The sequence below is a fragment of the Procambarus clarkii genome, chromosome 8 (assembly GCF_040958095.1).
Source record: "Procambarus clarkii isolate CNS0578487 chromosome 8, FALCON_Pclarkii_2.0, whole genome shotgun sequence".
Taxonomy (NCBI): Eukaryota; Metazoa; Arthropoda; class Malacostraca; order Decapoda; family Cambaridae; genus Procambarus; species Procambarus clarkii.
In genome coordinates, this window is record NC_091157.1 from 49940452 (window position 1) to 49959163 (window position 18712).

Genomic DNA, 18712 nt, shown 5'->3' on the forward strand with positions numbered 1-18712 from the left:
CTCTCACGGATTTTTTCTGGAGTTGAAGAAAATTCAAGTCTTAAGGCAAATATATTAACTCAGTAGCTTCCTTTAGCCTCTATCTCGCATTCGTGATTTGTTTCTGGTTACTTACACCACCCCTAATGAACCCAACCAGGATTCGAACCCATGTCGCTCAGGATCACCCTTAAACGTACACGGTACTGTGACCACCTCACCAATGATAGTCTATCATTAATTACTGACTGGCATTAATCCAGTCAATTGAATTATTACAATCTCTCCAGTCAACAATGTATTTGACTGTTAACTTTTCCTTATAATACATTAGTGTTCTTATATTCCTTGATATATATATATATATATATATATATATATATATATTATTAAATATGGCCGAAAAAGTAAGATTAATAATTCTGACACGAATTTTCTCAATGTTTCTTATATTTTTCTTCACTGTTGATGGTAACTGAAAAATCAATTCTCCAAAAATAAAAATGAATTTTGGAGAATTGATTTTTCAGTTACCATCAACAGTGAAGAAAAATATAAGAAACATTGAGAAAATTCGTGTCAGAATTATTAATCTTACTTTTTCGGTCATATTTAATATATATATCCCGTGGCAACCTTGTTACATGTCCCGCTCCTCGTACTAAGATACAGTAAGTGACAGAAAGTGGTTGTACAAGTCTAAGGTAGACGGGTGGAAGCGTTGTCTGGCTGTGGTTCGACCCCCGGAGGAGGCAGAAACAAAATGGGCAGAGTTTCTTTCACCCTGATGCACCTGTTCACCAAGCAGTAAATAATTACCTGGGAGTTAGACAGCTGCTACGGGCTGCTTCCTGGGGGGTATGTAACATAAAGGAGGCCTGGTCGAGGACCGGGCCGCGGTGAAGCTAAGCCCCGAAATCACCTCAAGATAGGAGGAGAAGAAGAACAAATCCACAAGGGCCGTGACGAGGATTCGAACCTACGTCCTAGTTCTTTTGACCATGTCGTAGCTCAGGCAGCGTCTGGGATGCTCTCGGACGTAGGTTCGAATCCTCGCCAAGGCCTTTTGATGCATCACGCTATTGTGATTTCTGTGTGTAGGAGAAGAAGTCCCAGCGGAGGAACAAGACGGTCCAGACGTCTCCAGGTGTCAGACTCATGACTCGAAGAGATCAAAATATTCCTCCGACATTATTCAGATAGTGAACAATTCTCCCCTAAAAAAAAGCAGCAATTGAATTCCTGGAACAGCCATCAGAGCCAAACGGACCCTAAAACGATGTACCAGCCCACACAACGATAACAAACACGATTATAATTAGAGGAAGAATTCAATAAAGTACTCATTTGATATCATCCGGAAGCCCATAATACAAAGATGGATCACAAACCACGAGGTACTCGACTCTCAGAAGACACTTAATTATTAAGGAATTACAAAGATATAGACGTGATTACAGAGTGGAGTCTGATTACTGATCCACCCGCTCCTTCTCTCTGATGAATGGCGCCACAGGTCACTCAGAGGCTACATCAGTGTGTGTGTGTACATCTATGTATCACTATTATATCATATTTTCATCGAGGGAGCCATGCTTTCACCGGAACCAGGTGATTTGGGGTCATTACCGCAAGTTAGGATTCGTCGGGTTGCTGGAAAACAGGGCCCCGTCCACACGAACATCCGCCTCCTAATGGTCCTGCCTTTCCTTCCTGTGTGTGTGTGTGTGTGTGTTTGTGTGTGTGTGTGTGTGTGTGTGTGTGTGTGTGTGTGTGTGTCTGTGTGTGTCTGTGTGTGTGAAAAAATAATAAAAAGTAGTAGTTAGTAACAGTTGATTGATTGACGGTTGAGAGGCGGGACGAAAGAGTAGAGCTCAACCCCCGCAAACACAACTAGGTGAGTACAGAAACACACACACAGTACAGGAAATGCTGGATTAATTCCACCAGAGATGCAAAAATAAGACCAGTTACCCCATCTAGAGAGAATTAGGTATGTAAACAAACCCTCCAATATGGCCCCCGGTACCTCTCCATCACCCCTGAATCGTATCAGTGATTGGCTGCTGCCACGCCTGAGGATTTACACCACACAATCACTCAAAGTAAACCATAATGCAGAGATTGTTGGGCTATAGTGAACATGGAAGGTGACTATAGTGTCAGTTGAACACAAGGAAGATGAATAGGATAGCAACAAGGCAGATGAATTAAAACTATGATGATGCGTTGGACTGTGGATGCTGGAGGTCATCACTGCCTTACTCTTCAGATCTGTGGGGTGATGTCTAATTAATCACTTAAATAAGTATTCACTAAATTAATTGTTTTTTAAAGGAATTGGGGGAAGAGGGGCAATTTTTATCCTTCATAACAGGTGTCTTGGAAGCTGTTTAAGTAGATCTGGTTTGAGTTACTCGAACACGTGTATTCTAAGATTGTATAGGACCTAACACACCTCCAGCAAACCCACAATAAGTAATAAAATTTACGCATTACATTAATTATTTTGGAAGTGGACAAATTCAACCAGCCTCTCAGAGGGGGGTAGAAATACCCTAAGCTACTCTATCCCTTCGAGATGCATTTTTTCTTATCTCAACAAACATACGTGAACTTGAACAGCTTCTTGCCATTTCAGAGCTCGTCCCAACACGGTCAATATATTACCCTCTGCCGGACAGAACTAAGTGACGACGTTGGTAACAGCGAAAACACCCTTAAGATCCGTAGCGACTGAGACTTTAACTGCCTCATTAATCCCTCACTTGAGTAAATTCTCCGAGTCATATGAGGCCTTGTGAGGGAAGGAGACGACATTAATGGTGCCATTATGAGTTCTTTACTTAGTTTGCTATGAGGCGCCGCGAACATTAGAGTCCTCTGTGTGTGTGTGTGTGTGTGTGTGTGTGTGTGTGTGTGTGTGTGTGTGTGTGTGTGTGTGTGTGTGCGTGTGTGCGTGTGTTTGGAAGGTTGAGCTTCAGTTGCTGGGTTCCGTCTTTAATGATGTTGGAAAAATGTGATTTGGATTTCCTGTTCGTCTTGTTTCGAGTTTTTTTTTTTTGGGGGGGGGGGGCGCTTATGTAATTGTTGTTGTTTGTGATCTCTTCTCACCTTGTCAGTCACTTGTGAAGCTTTTGTCATTGTCACTGATGTCATGTTTCATTCACGTCATCTGTCATTGATGTCATGTTTCATCACGTCATCTGTCAGTGATGTCATGTTTCATTCACGTCATCTGTCATTGATGTCATGTTTCATCACGTCATCTGTCATTGATGTCATGTTTCATTCACGTCATCTGTCATTGATGTCATGTTTCATCACGTCATCTGTCATTGATGTCATGTTTCATTCACGTCATCTGTCATTGATGTCATGTTTCATCACGTCATCTGTCATTGATGTCATGTTTCATTCACGTCATCTGTCATTGATGTCATGTTTCATTCACGTCATCTGTCATTGATGTCATGTTTCATTCACGTCATCTGTCATTCATGTCATGTTTCATCACGTCATCTGTCAGTGATGTCATGTTTCATTCACGTCATCTGTCATTCATGTCATGTTTCATTCACGTCATCTGTCAGTGATGTCATGTTTCATTCACGTCATCTGTCATTCATGTCATGTTTCATTCACGTCATCTGTCACTCACGGCATTACTTATTCATGTCATCTATCCTTCCTCTACATCATCATTGCGAGCATCAAGTCCCCTGTACCTTTCCTCAGAGGTCAGTCCTCACACCTCTGGAACCAGTCCTCGCAACAAATCACACACAAGAGTACACAACGTAGTCCACTTCAGGCTACACCTGGTGTAGATGAGTGCCTCCCTCACAGGTGTGAGGAAGGAGGTGTGAGGCAGGAATGAGGCAGGAATGAGGCATGATAGAGCACCTGGTGGACAAAGAGGTCTTACACCTCCGGGGGGGAACGATGCAGATACGTTGTTAGTGAAGCAGTTAGACATAATGGTTCAGTAATGACCCAATTACCGGCTATTGCCGGGAATCACGTCCCCCAGCGGCTGAGAAGGCCCGTGGGGGTATTAACACTATAACAGGGTGAGGGCCATAGTGCCAGAACGACCTTCCATATGGCTCTCCCAGGGAGGGAACGACCTCCCATATGGCTCTCAGGGTGGGAACGACCTCCCATATGGCTCTCCCAGGGAGGGAACGACCTCCCATATAACTCTCCCAGGGATCGAGGGAACGACCTCCCATATGACTCTCTCAGGAAGGGAACGACCTCCCAGATGGCTCTCCCAGGAAGGGAACGACCTCCCATATGACTCTCCCAGGGAGGGAACGACCTCCCATATAACTCTCCCAGGGAGGGAACGACCTCCCATATAACTCTCCCAGGAAGGGAACGACCTCCCATATGACTCTCCCAGGGAGGGAACGACCTCCCATATAACTCTCCCAGGGAGGGAACGACCTCCCATATGACTCTCTCAGGAAGGGAACGACCTCCCATATGACTCTCCCAGGGAGGGAACGACCTCCCATATGACTCTGCCATGGTGGGAACGACCTCCCATTTGGCTCTCCCAGGGAGGGAACGACCTCCCATATGACTCTCCCAGGGAGGGAACGACCTCCCATATGGCTCTCCCAGGGAGGGAACGACCTCCCATATAACTCTCCCAGGGAGGGAACGACCTCCCATATGGCTCTCCCAAGGAGGGAACGACCTCCCATATGACTCTCCCAGGGAGGGAACGACCTCCCATATGACTCTCCCAGGGAGGGAACGACCTCCCATATGGCTCTCCCAGGGAGGGAACGACCTCCCATATAACTGTCCCAGGGAGGGAACGACCTCCCATATGACTCTCCCAGGGAGGGAACGACCTCCCATATGGCTCTCCCAGGGAGGGAACGACCTCCCATATGGCTCTCCCAGGGAGGGAACGACCTCCCATATAACTCTCCCAGGCACACTCTCCCTGCCTCTCCCACAGTGTGGTCCTCCGCTGCACAACGCACCAAGGCTCTCCCATGCTCGCTATAATCCTTAAATAACGCTAATTGGGTTAATTTAGTGTTAACCCACCTAGCAGTGGGAGTGATCTGACCTTATCCTTTAATATGGTAATTACCTTAATCTGGTAATTGGTGGCTTGTTCTAGTCAAGAACAGGAACAGGACACGTCTTGTTCTAGTCAAGAACAGGAACAGGACACGTCTTGTTCTAGTCAAGAACAGGAACAGGACACGTCTTGTTCTAGTCAAGAACAGGAACAGGACACGTCTTGTTCTAGTCAAGAACAGGAACAGAACACGTCTTGTTCTAGTCAAGAACAGGAACAGGACACGTCTTGTTCTAGTCAAGAACAGGAATAGGACACGTCTTGTTCTAGTCAAGAACAGGAACAGGACACGTCTTGTTCTAGTCAAGAACAGGAACAGGACACGTCTTGTTCTAGTCAAGAACAGGAACAGGACACGTCTTGTTCTAGTCAAGAACAGGAATAGGACACGTCTTGTTCTAGTCAAGAACAGGAACAGGACACGTCTTGTTCTAGTCAAGAACAGGAACAGGACACGTCTTGTTCTAGTCAAGAACAGGAACAGGACACGTCTTGTTCTAGTCAAGAACAGGAACAGGACACGTCTTGTTCTAGTCAAAAACAGGAACAGGACACGCCTTGTTCTAGTCAAGAACAGGAACAGGACACGTCTTGTTCTAGTCAAAAACAGGAACAGAACACGTCAAGGTAAGATCTGACCTCTCGTGCGTTTCATATTAATAAAGTTGATTCTTGTTAGTAATTCATAGCTAGAAACGTAATTGAATTATGTCCAATCAAAGTCTCTTTATGAAGCTGTGAACTATGTGATCCAGGAGTGAACAAGGCTGTTAGTTGTCCGAAAATATTGGAGGATAATTAGGAATTTACAAGTGGGATTCTTCCTCTGTTGTGACCTGTCCCTTGTACTGTTGTGACCTGTCCCTTGTCTGTTGTGACCTGTCCCTTGTCTGTTGTGACCTGTCCCTTGTACTGTTGTGACCTGTCCCTTGTCTGTTGTGACCTGTCCCTTGTCTGTTGTGACCTGTCCCTTGTACTGTTGTAATTTTTATTTTATATTGGCGTTAATACCGGTTGGTGTTGTTGTTGATGTTGTTGTTGTTGTTGTTGTTGTTGTTGTTGTTGTTGCTGTTGCTGTTGTTGTTGTTGTTGTTGTTTAAGATTCGCTACCTGGAACAAAAAGTTCCAACCCTGGAAACACAAACCGAAACTGTCTCTATTTTCCGCTTGTTACAACTTGTAATAAACTTGTTACATCTTGGCTTAACGTGTTTATGACGTATTAGAACGTTGTTACAACTTGCTATATTGGTTGTTATAACTGGTTAGGTGGTGTTAAATCTTGTTCGAACGTTGTACCAACGTCGTAGTTTCGGTGTGTGTTTGGGGGGGAAGTAGCACGGGCTATGGTGAGCCCATTTCGTTTTCTTACGATTTGCTTAATTAATTCCGGTAATATGGGACTAGGTCAACTACTGAGAGACTTGACCACCTGCATCCGTAATCCGGTCAGAGGAATAACGCGGTGCACAACATATGTCAGACCAGCTCTGGCATATGCAACGCCAGATGTGAGTCCAGATATCGTTAAACACAAAACAAGGCTAGCCAGTTCGAAGGTCTGCCACTAGACTAGTACTAGAGCTGAGAGGTATGAGTTACGTATATCTTGAGTTTATCTTGAGATGATTTCGGGGCTTTAGTGTCCCCGTGGCCCGGTCCTCGACCAGGCCTCCACCCCCAAGAAGCAGCCCGTGACAGCTGACTAACACCCAGGTACCTATTTTACTGCTAGGTAACAGGGGCATAGAGTGAAAGAAACTCTGATAATTGTTTCTCGCCGGCGCCCGGGATCGAACCCGGGACCACAGGATCACAAGTCCAGCGTGCTGTCCGCTCGGCCGACCGGCTCCCAACCGGCTTACGTGGGAAGACTTAACGAATAATACCATCACAGGAGTAGATTAACGTCAAGGAATCCGTTGGTAGCGATACATAATCCCTACCAACGGATTTCTCAGGGTACTGTTTAACATGGATGGTACACGCACGAAGGAACACAGGTACAAACCACGTCCCGGAATGATTCTTAGAGACACTAGAAACAGCAAATTTTACTGTCAGAGTTGTGACAAACTGGCATACGCAGTCCCAGGTGGCACAGTGGTAAAACACTCACCCAGAGCCTTTGGGAGCGACTTGGTCTTAGCTCCTCGACTTAGCTCCTCGACCTTAGCTAGACGACTCCTCTTAGCTAAGAGGAGTCGTCTGCTGCGGTACCCACCTGTGTAAAAAATAAACAACACTGGAGGCAAAAGGCTCGGCAACTTGTACACCAGCCAAGTACAGGTTTAGCGGCGGAGTCAAAGAGCTGGAGCTCAATCCCCATAAGTGCTAGTAGGTGAGATCCAGTCTGGTCAGCGGTGAAGGTTGTGTCAGGACGTCTCACCACTCTCCGTTAATGTAATAATCTCCGTTGAGGTCTGATAAAGACCTTTTGTGCCCTCTGTAATCCTTTTTTTGCGCTACCGCTCACAGGATGAGTATGGGGTGCACAATAAACTAGGCGCCTCCAGCGTCAACAATCCATCAATCTACACCGCCTTAGACAACCAGCTCGAGGACATCGCGAGAATTGTCGTTAATATGATCTATCTTCGATAGTTATCACGGAAATATTTCCTCCTCATTCAGTAGCCAAGACATTCTGTAATTACACATAGAATGAGAACTACATTACCACAAGTTGTCCGTGAACTTTATTTATTGATGAAACTATTTATATAGTCACTTTGAGATATATATAAATATCAAATATCGCATTATCAAATTTAATAGCCAAATAAAATAGGTTCAAACGGCAGCAGCGAAGTCTTTGGGAGCTTCTTAAAGCAACACTTGGAAAAGTTATGCATGAAGAGCAATGTTGCGTGTACGGGGGAGGGGGGAGGTGTTCGCATCGGTGAGAAGCCTCGTTCCGAACACCAGCAATATTACACGTCCGAACACACCATCTTGTGATCGCTATCGCTGTTTTATAGATGCTCTCATCTACTTTTGTTTACTTTTTTGGTCACGCACATTGTTCTGTGGTTCGCTGTGGCTGCTTCAGTCGTGGCTGCTTCAGTCGTGGCTGCTTCAGTCGTGGCTGCTTCAGTCGTGGCTGCTTCAGTCGTGGCTGCTTCAGTCGTGGCTGCTTCAGTCGTGGCTGCTTCAGTCGTGGCTGCTTCAGTCGTGGCTGCTTCAGTCGTGGCTGTTTCAGTCGTGGCTGCTTCAGTCGTGGCTGCTTCAGTCGTGGCTGCTTCAGTCGTGGCTGCTTCAGTCGTGGCTGCTTCAGTCGTGGCTGCTTCAGTCGTGGCTGCTTCAGTCGTGGCTGCTTCAGTCGTGGCTGCTTCAGTCGTGGCTGCTTCAGTCGTGGCTGCTTCAGTCGTGGCTGCTTCAGTCGTGGTTGTTTCAGTCGTGGCTGCTTCAGTCGTGGCTGCTTCAGTCGTGGCTGCTTCAGTCGTGGCTGCTTCAGTCGTGGCTGCTTCAGTCGTGGCTGCTTCAGTCGTGGCTGCTTCAGTCGTGGCTGCTTCAGTCGTGGCTGCTTCAGTCGTGGTTGTTTCAGTCGTGGCTGCTTCAGTCGTGGCTGCTTCAGTCGTGGCTGCTTCAGTCGTGGCTGCTTCAGTCGTGGCTGCTTCAGTCGTGGCTGCTTCAGTCGTGGCTGCTTCAGTCGTGGCTGCTTCAGTCGTGGCTGCTTCAGTCGTGGCTGCTTCAGTCGTGGCTGCTTCAGTCGTGGCTGCTTCAGTCGTGGCTGCTTCAGTCGTGGCTGCTTCAGTCGTGGCTGCTTCAGTCGTGGCTGCTTCAGTCGTGGCTGCTTCAGTCGTGGCTGCTTCAGTCGTGGCTGCTTCAGTCGTGGCTGCTTCAGTCGTGGCTGCTTCAGTCGTGGCTGCTTCAGTCGTGGCTGCTTCAGTCGTGGCTGCTTCAGTCGTGGCTGCTTCAGTCGTGGCTGCTTCAGTCGTGGCTGCTTCAGTCGTGGCTGCTTCAGTCGTGGCTGCTTCAGTCGTGGCTTGCTTCAGTCGTGGCTGCTTCAGTCGTGGCTGCTTCAGTCGTGGCTGCTTCAGTCGTGGCTGCTTCAGTCGTGGCTGCTTCAGTCGTGGCTGCTTCAGTCGTGGCTGCTTCAGTCGTGGCTGCTTCAGTCGTGGCTGCTTCAGTCGTGGTGTTCAGTCGTGGCTGCTTCAGTCGTGGCTGCTTCAGTCGTGGCTGCTTCAGTCGTGGCTGCTTCAGTCGTGGCTGCTTCAGTCGTGGCTGCTTCAGTCGTGGCTGCTTCAGTCGTGGCTGCTTCAGTCGTGGCTGCTTCAGTCGTGGCTGCTTCAGTCGTGGCTGCTTCAGTCGTGGCTGCTTCAGTCGTGGCTGCTTCAGTCGTGGCTGCTTCAGTCGTGGCTGCTTCAGTCGTGGTTGCTTCAGTCGTGGTTGTTTCAGTCGTGGCTGCTTCAGTCGTGGCTGCTTCAGTCGTGGCTGCTTCAGTCGTGGCTGCTTCAGTCGTGGCTGCTTCAGTCGTGGCTGCTTCAGTCGTGGCTGCTTCAGTCGTGGCTGCTTCAGTCGTGGCTGCTTCAGTCGTGGCTGCTTCAGTCGTGGTTGTTTCAGTCGTGGCTGCTTCAGTCGTGGCTGCTTCAGTCGTGGCTGCTTCAGTCGTGGCTGCTTCAGTCGTGGCTGCTTCAGTCGTGGCTGCTTCAGTCGTGGCTGCTTCAGTCGTGGCTGCTTCAGTCGTGGCTGCTTCAGTCGTGGCTGCTTCAGTCGTGGCTGCTTCAGTCGTGGCTGCTTCAGTCGTGGTTGCTTCAGTCGTGGCTGCTTCAGTCGTGGCTGCTTCAGTCGTGGCTGCTTCAGTCGTGGCTGCTTCAGTCGTGGCTGCTTCAGTCGTGGCTGCTTCAGTCGTGGCTGCTTCAGTCGTGGCTGCTTCTGACGGCATTCGAGGCCAAAAGTGCTGTTCCTAACAGCAAACATACATACATACATATATATATATATATATATATATATATATATATATATATATATATATATATATATATATATATATATATATGTATATATATAATATGGCCCCTGGTTGAAGAACATTGTTCAAGGAGAACACGTATACATATATATATATCAAGGGATATTAAGAGTTCATATGCTGTATGTGGCAACCTGTTATTAAATGACGAGGGGGGAAAACATTTGTCTTATATATTATGCGAAAATGAACATTAGTTTCTTGGCATCATTAGTGAACGGAGTAAGTGCATAGCGCTCTGTAGCTGAGTAGTCAGCGCCAACCTGCTGCTCTCGCAATTATAACGACGATTAGGCAACGTCCCTTCATTGTCCGCCTCTGTGCTTCTAGCAGTAACTGGGAACCTGGTTGTAAAGCAAGTAGCGGATATTGTTCTGGGTAAAACAGGCAGCTGATCTCAAACAGGCAGCTGATCTCAAACAGGCAGCTGATCTCAAACAGGCAGCTGATCTCTCTACCTGCGCTCCAGAGTTTGAAAAATTCAGCTCAAGCACCGTCACAAAATTTTAAGGAACAAACAAAAAACTAATGCACATTTGTAGTAAAAAATATATATATATATGTATATACATGTAATATATTTGTTTAGAACCTGTAATATTCACGTTCTACCCAAGACATTACTACCGTAGATGACTATCAAAGCAAAGGTCTAAGAACGCTCGCTGACGTCTACAAGATACAGATGTCTACAATATTACCTTGCACATGTCTACACAGATGGCTCTAATCTCTCGAGATTGATAAGGTTTCAAGTCATCTAAGGCAAAATTGAAAGGCAACTTGTAGATGGAGACAGGTAAGTTATGTTCTACATTAAGAGTTCTTAAACATATGATGAACAGTTGAATGATGTAATTAATATTCGTTGACTATTCAACTGCATTTCAACTCACACAAAGCTGAATAAAATCCAATCCAGCAGAAGCCAAATGAGCCATCCAAGACAGGAGGTTGTTGAAGCAACTACCAAACACAAGCACTACGAACTACCAGAGATGAGCTCAGCACTATAATTCACAAACTACTAAGATAATACTGGCATGCAAGATGACTTGTAAGACCTCTGAAGACACTTCAAGAGAAGTGATCTTGTCTAGTCAATGATCTTGTCAGAGCCAGTTAGGTGCAGGAGAGACCGGTAGGCTGAGTGGGTCAGATGGAGATCGACTGCCTCACCCACAGTCACCTCGCACCTGCCTCATGGAACACTCACACAAAGGAAGCAGGTAATGAGAAACTTACAGTAGAAAACTTTAAGGTTCTGTATGGGTAACACCTTCTCCTCCATATCGACCTGCTGCATGGGTAACACCTTCTCCTCCATATCGACCTGCTGCATGGGTAACACCTTCTCCTCCATATCGACCTGCTGCATGGGAAACACCTTCTCCTCCATATCGACCTGCTGCATGGGTAACACCTTCTCCTCCATATCGACATGATGCATAAGTAACAGCTTCTCCTCCATATCAACCTGCTGCATGGGTAACAGCTTCCCCTCCATATTGACTTACCCAGGCTTTGGGCCCACTCCACCCTCGACAACCAGAGCGCAACTCCATAGTCTCCTGAGACTGATGGATGCCTACTACTATTACTATTACTACAGTAGAAAAAAAAACATTGTAATCAGAACAATTTGAAGTAATAAGAAGATTGTGTCTAACGTTTGAATTAACAAGATTTACTAAAACTAATAAATAAACCAAATATCATATCTATTGAACTTGTAAAGACATCATATATGTAACAAATATACATGTCCTTGACCAGAATACACATGCAGCCAGGAGTAACAATATTGGACAAGCGTTCGACTCTCTTAATACCATATTTAAGAGTGAATACGCAGATACGTGACGCCCTCGCAGATCACCAAATAAACTCTACAATCAAAGCTTTGATCTGAAGCACCTTTCTCTTGCAACACGACAGAACGCTGACAGAAAGTTGCATAGATACTCGAGCAAGAATTCCCGGCCTTGGTAAACTGACTCTCCGGATTAGTTAACAGAGATGTGTGCCAGTGCAAAACTTAGATGCAAAATAAGGAACGGCATGAAAATTATGACTATTTTTATGTGCAACTATTTCTCGTCTCCTGGTGTATACGACCAGCTCAACACTTGTGATAAGATCCAATTGGTTCCTTCAGAGGCAAGACTCCACTATATTCACCTGTTTCGGCTGCCAGAGTTTAAGCTGAAAACTCTGTGTTCTCCTCCACCATCACCATCTGAGATGTCGGGCTCACTCGTAGAGGCCAAAGTAACTACAACAGAGGCTAAAGAAACTGCTCCTCTATTGGATCACATTGTGATGCATGACTATAAACACGCAAGGAAAATGGGGTTTAATGATTGGGCCTGTCATATTAATGATTCGGTTTATGCCATATTAACGATTGGGTATGTGTCATATTAATAAGGTCTGGTATAAACTAGTGGGCTGATGGGAACTTGTGTCACTTGTGTGGTAAGCTGAGATTTGTGACAGGTGTTTGCAATCAACTTGACGTGTCAGATGTGTGTGGAGTGTCTTTGGCAGGTGTCTGTGTATGGTAAAGTGTGTGGCAGACGGGTGTTTGAAGCAGGTGTGGGCAGCGGAGGGTTGACAAGACCTTCGTGTCAGGTGTGGAGAGTTGATATCAGCGGCTCTTTAATGTTTTATCAGGTGTTTATATCTTCAACAGCATCTTCCTTCACATGAGTCTCGTTATTGTGGTTAATGGTGTGTGTGTGTGTGACTCTAATGTTTATCATCTGGTCTCTCCCAGGTCCCCTAGTTCAGGTCCCTCCCAGGTCTGTCTTCGGTCTCTCTTTACAACCGGGAATATTTTTCATGTCGTGATTAAGTACTCTTTCAATGTCTCGAAACCAAGTTTACCTTTCTCAACTGCATGACTTGTCGGGTTGGGAACCTCAAGAATTGTTCGTATATTCGTGACATTCAGCTTCCTCTGTGACTTCTGTCATTCAGCTTCCTCTGTGACTTCTGTCATTCAGCTTCCTCTGTGACTTCTGTCATTCAGCTTCCTCTGTGACTTCTGTCATTCAGCTTCCTCTGTGACTTCTGTCATTCAGCTTCCTCTGTGACTTCTGTCATTCAGCTTCCTCTGTGACTTCTGTCATTCAGCTTCCTCTGTGACTTCTGTCATTCAGCTTCCTCTGTGACTTCTGTCATTCAGCTTCCTCTGTGACTTCTGTCATTCAGCTTCCTCTGTGACTTCTGTCATTCAGCTTCCTCTGTGACTTCTGTCATTCAGCTTCCTCTGTGACTTCTGTCATTCAGCTTCCTCTGTGACTTCTGTCATTCAGCTTCCTCTGTGACTTCTGTCATTCAGCTTCCTCTGTGACTTCTGTCATTCAGCTTCCTCTGTGACTTCTGTCATTCAGCTTCCTCTGTGACTTCTGTCATTCAGCTTCCTCTGTGACTTCTGTCATTCAGCTTCCTCTGTGACTTCTGTCATTCAGCTTCCTCTGTGACTTCTGTCATTCAGCTTCCTCTGTGACTTCTGTCATTCAGCTTCCTCTGTGACTTCTGTCATTCAGCTACTCCTTCACCAACAATCACAGTTTTCTTGTTTTTTTGGTCAATTTCTCCTAATTTGTGTATTTGTCTCATGTTAGGCACCGTGTCGAAGACTTCCTTACAGTCCAGGAAAATGACGACTTCTCAAGCATTGTTTCTCCTGTGTGATCTCCGTCAGCTGGTTTGTAAGGCAGGTTTGTAAGGCAGGTTTGTAAGGCAGGTTTGTAAGGCAGGTTTTTAATTTATAAATCTTGGACGGAATTCCTGTTTTTCTCGGTGTGTTTGTGTGTTAGTGACGACTTAGTAGTTCTCGTGAGTGGTGAGATCGCGATCTTTTAGGCCCTTCCTCCTACCTGTTTGTTCCTGTTAATTGGTCTCTCAATTAACCAATTAACAATTAGTTAATTGTTCCTTTTGACGTTCTAGTTCCGCTCCGGGTTTGCTCGTGAAGCTCCGAATGGAGGGGTTTTATACGTGTTTAACACACGTTGACCGTATGAGTATAATTCCTTACGTCTCAAATCCATTAGTGATTCCAATTTACACCGGTGTCCGCTTGGGCTATTTTCTGCACAGCAAGAGACCACAATTATCCATCTTCTTTATTTCCCTCAGTATTTTGTACGTTGTGATCATATTACCTCTGCTCCATCTCTCCCCTGGAGGTGTCAGAATGATAATAAGACATACCTTGTAATTTAGACTCCTTAATTAATTTGGACACATTCCTTGTAGTAAACCACTATTCTTTGTCAAGTTACTTTCTGATCTTTACGAGATGCGAGTTCCATGTCAATGCTGCGTATTCTAGTACTAGTCTGACGTAGGTTGTATGATTGATTTGCATGATGGTGTGTGTGTTATTGATATATATATATAATTTGATATATCGAACATTTCAAACTTTATACATATCGAATATTTCAAACTTTATATATATATTGAATATTTCAAACTTTATACATATCGAATAATTCAAACTTTATATATATATTGAATATTTCAAACTTTATACATATCGAATATTTCAAACTTTATACATATCGAATATTTCAAACTTTATACATATCAAATATTTCAAACTTTATATATCGAATTCCATGAAAATACAATCTGTTCAACCCTCTCTCTCTCTCTCTCTCTCTCTCTCTCTCTCTCTCTCTCTCTCTCTCTCTCTCTCTCTCTCTCTCTCTCTCTCTCTCTCTCTTGTTTGATTGTTAACATCCTGTGGTTGAACGCTAACAGGCTGGTGTTTGCGTGTGTATGTGTTTGAATAATACAATTCTAACCTCCGCTGAACAGTTCATAAATATTCGTTACCTGTCGTAATGTTTTCCAAACAGGTTGAAAAGAGACCCGCGATCCATTTTACCGTCGTTGGGTGGAGGGTTGAAGTAGTTTGTCAGTCATTAACATAAATTGCACAGCGAAATTTGGAGCAATAATTTGTGATCTTCTCTCTTATGCACGACTTAATTCACTGAAATTTGTATTTAGTTTGAGGAGTAGTTATGAATTATATGACCGGATATCTGTGTTTTTTTAAGACATGGAGGTTGAGTGACAAACCTCGGGTTTTGTTGCATGTTGCGTAGGTGTTGTGCTCCATTATAACAGGTGTTTCACGTGTTCCTGTCCTATGTTTTCTCTCCTCCTGCTTCTCCTTTTTCCTTAGTCTCCGTCTATTTCTTTCACAACATCATCTTCGTTTTCTGTTGAGAATGCTAGACAACAAAGTGTGATTATCTGGATCTTGTCACGACTGGTGGTGGTGGTGATTCTCCATTTTTCTTTCCCATTTGGCAGTTAGTGTGATCAATGTTCGCTTTTCCTGTGGCATGTTGATGGGCCCTCGAGTTAGATGTTATTACATCGGGGTCACGTGTGTCAGCAAACACTCTGGTCGAGGGAGGTCACTTATAAATATATTCAATATTATAGAACATGGGAGCCTTGAGGGAGTTCAGCTCCTGGCGTGAAGGGCTCACAAGAATTGTTCCACGTTGAAGCAGGTGGGTGGGGAGGGCTCAGAACTGTTCCACATTGAAGCAGGTGCGTGGGGAGGGCTCAAAATTTTTCCACGTTGGAGCAGGTGGGTGGGGAGGGCTCAGAACTGTTCCACATTGAAGCAGGTGCGTGGGGAGGGCTCAGAACTGTTCCACATTGAAGCAGGGGGGTGGGGAGGGCTCAGAACTGTTCCACACTGAAGCTGGGGGGTGGGGAGGGCTCAGAACTGTTCCACATTGAAGCAGGGGGGGTGGGGAGGGCTCAGAACTGTTCCGCATTGAAGCAGGGGGGTGGGGAGGGCTCAGAACTGTTCCACATTGAAGCAGGGGGGTGGGGAGGGCTCAGAACTGTTCCACATTGAAGCAGGGGGGTGGGGAGGGCTCAGAACTGTTCCACATTGAAGCAGGGGGGTGGGGAGGGCTCAGAACTGTTCCACACTGAAGCAGGTGGGTGGGGAGGGCTCAGAACTGTTCCACATTGAAGCAGGTGGGTGGGGAGGGCTCAAAATTGTTCCACATTGAAGCAGGGGGGTGGGGAGGGCTCAGAACTGCTCCACATTGAAGGAGGTGGGTGGGGAGGGCTCAGAACTGTTCCACGTTGCAAGTTTGAACACAAGATCGTCGCGCCGGAGGTTGTCTGAGGCCTTCTGAACATCTCTTTGCTGACGGATGCTGCACGGATGCTGCACGGATGCTGCACGGATGCTGCACGGATGCTGGGTCGTAGATGGTGTTGATTGTTGGGTTGATCTATACTTCCCAAGTTCACATTGTTTCTCGGTAAAGAAATTGTTGTATTTCGTGTGGTGTTTGAGACGGCTCTATAAACAACACAAAATTAAAACATTTATTTTTGTTTCCCACTATACACGTTCCTGTCTATTTCCACTGTTATCTCCGAACAGTGTCGGTACAGTGTCGGTACAGTGTCGGTACAGTGTCGGTACGGTGTCAGTACAGTGTCGGTACAGTGTCGGTACAGTGTCGGTACAGTGTCAGTACAGTGTCGGTACAGTGTCGGTACGGTGTCGGTACAGTGGCAGTACAGTGTCGGTACACTGGCAGTACAGTGTCGGTACAGTGTCAGTACAGTGTCGTACAGTGTCGGTACAGTGTCGGTACAGTGTCGGTACGGTGTCAGTACAGTGTCGGTACAGTGTCGGTACGGTGTCAGTACAGTGTCGGTACAGTGTCGGTACAGTGTCGGTACAGTGTCGGTACAGTGTCGGTACAGTGTCGGTACAGTGGCAGTACAGTGTCGGTACAGTGGCAGTACAGTGTCGGTACAGTGTCAGTACAGTGTCGTACAGTGTCGGTACAGTGTCAGTACAGTGTCGGTACAGTGGCAGTACAGTGTCGGTACAGTGTCGGTACAGTGTCGGTACAGTGGCAGTACAGTGTCGGTACAGTGTCAGTATAGTGTCAGTACGGTGTCAGTACAGTGTCGGTACAGTGCCGGTACAGTGTCAGTACAGTGTCAGTACAGTGTCGGTACAGTGTCGGTACAGTGTCAGTACAGTGTCAGTACAGTGTCAGTACAGTGTCGGTACAGTGTCAGTACAGTGTCAGTACAGTGTCAGTACAGTGTCAGTATAGTGTCGGTACAGTGTCAGTACAGTGTCAGTACAGTGCCAGTACAGTGTCAGTATAGTGTCGGTACAGTGTCAGTACAGTGTCGGTACAGTGTCAGTACAGTGTCAGTACAGTGTCAGTACAGTGTCAGTATAGTGTCGGTACAGTGTCAGTACAGTGTCGGTACAGTGTCGGTACAGTGTCAGTACAGTGTCAGTACAGTGTCGGTACAGTGTCGGTACAGTGTCGGTACAGTGTCAGTACAGTGTCAGTACAGTGTCAGTACATTGTCGGTACAGTGTCGGTACAGTGTCGGTACAGCACAACACGTAGCATTTCAGAGCTCACAAACTATTAAATCAGTGTAAACAAAGCTGCCATGAATGAGGAAAGATGTAATGGTTTCGTAAATACGTATAATAAATCCTGGCCCCGTGGGGCTAATAGCCAAGCGGGCCCTTTGCGGTAGCTTGCGGGGTCTTGAGGGCTCGCGGGGGGCTCGCCTGAGCAGCACCCGGCCTCCAGGTGCTGGTGCTGTCAGGGTAGTTAAGACTGGAGCTGTCAGGGTAGTTAAGACTGGAGCTGTCAGGGTAGTTAAGACTGGAGCTGTCAGGGTAGTTAAGACTGGAGCTGTCAGGGTAGTTAAGACTGGAGCTGTCAGGGTAGTTAAGACTGGAGCTGTCAGGGTAGTTAAGACTGGAGCTGTCAGGGTAGTTAAGACTGGAGCTGTCAGGGTAGTTAAGACTGGAGCTGTCAGGGTAGTTAAGACTGGAGCTGTCAGGGTAGTTATGACAGATTACACTCACAATGAATCGTCTTGATGATTGTTTGACTGTTGTGTAATTAACAATTACCACTTGACGGCTGGTTTGTGCCGTGCTCAGTCTTTGCTGTGCGCTTCCTCTCTGTGTGTCGCTGCCAGTGGCTGCTCAGGCCTCCACAGTGGCTGCTCAGGCCTCCACAGTGGCTGCTCAGGCCTCCACAGTGGGTGCTCAGGCCTCCACAGTGGGTGCTCAGGCCTCCACAGTGGGTGCTCAGGCCTCCACAGTGGGTGCTCAGGCCTCCACAGTGGGTGCTCAGGCCTCCACAGTGGGTGCTCAGGCCTCCACAGTGGGTGCTCAGGCCTCCACAGTGGGTGCTCAGGCCTCCACAGTGGGTGCTCAGGCCTCCACAGTGGGTGCTCAGACCTCTACAGTAGGTCCTCAGGCCTGCACAGTAGGTGCTCATGCCTCCACAGTGGGTGCTCAGGCCTCCACAGTGAGGCCTGGGCGAACCATCTTAACATACTCAGCATGTGGGCCGCCACTGAACACATTCTTATGCATTTAGCTAACATGCACAACCTTCTCGATCCAAAGTGTGCAAGACCCGGGTTCACTGTTTATATCATCAAAGCATTGTTTAAGATCAACGTTTCTGGGTTTATCGCACTTTCTTATATAGGAATTAAGGGGTTTATATCTTGCAACAAAAGTTGTTTTCTTCCGGTTAAGGAAACGGGTCATAAATCCCCATTGTTGCCTCTGGCCGGGTAGT

The 18712-nt window shown here is 46.4% G+C and overlaps 1 protein-coding gene across 1 annotated transcript; it reads right to left on the minus strand.

Annotated features, from left to right (window-relative positions):
- Positions 1–8099: 8099 nt before the first annotated feature.
- On the minus strand, positions 8100–11571 carry LOC123759829 (spermidine/spermine N(1)-acetyltransferase-like protein 1). The gene is made up of 4 exons (XM_069320721.1): positions 11438–11571; positions 10766–10889; positions 9080–9964; positions 8100–9029 (listed from the first exon to the last, which is right to left on the minus strand). Exons 1-4 carry the CDS (start codon positions 11569–11571, stop codon positions 8100–8102), a joined length of 2073 nt encoding a protein of 690 aa, XP_069176822.1.
- Between the last annotated feature and the right edge of the window lie 7141 nt (positions 11572–18712).

Excerpts from the sequence above, each read along its gene's own strand:
- LOC123759829 (XM_069320721.1), bottom strand. The coding sequence starts at position 11,571 with ATGGAGGGGAAGCTGTTACCCATGCAGCAGGTTGATATGGAGGAGAAG. Across the intron at positions 10,890-11,437 it reads GAGAAGGTGTTTCCCATGCA|AACTCTTAATGTAGAACATA; the intron begins GCAGGTCGATAT and ends CATATGTTTAAG. Across the intron at positions 9,030-9,079 it reads CTGAAGCAGCCACGACTGAA|CCACGACTGAAGCAGCCACG; the intron begins GCAAGCCACGAC and ends CGACTGAAGCAG.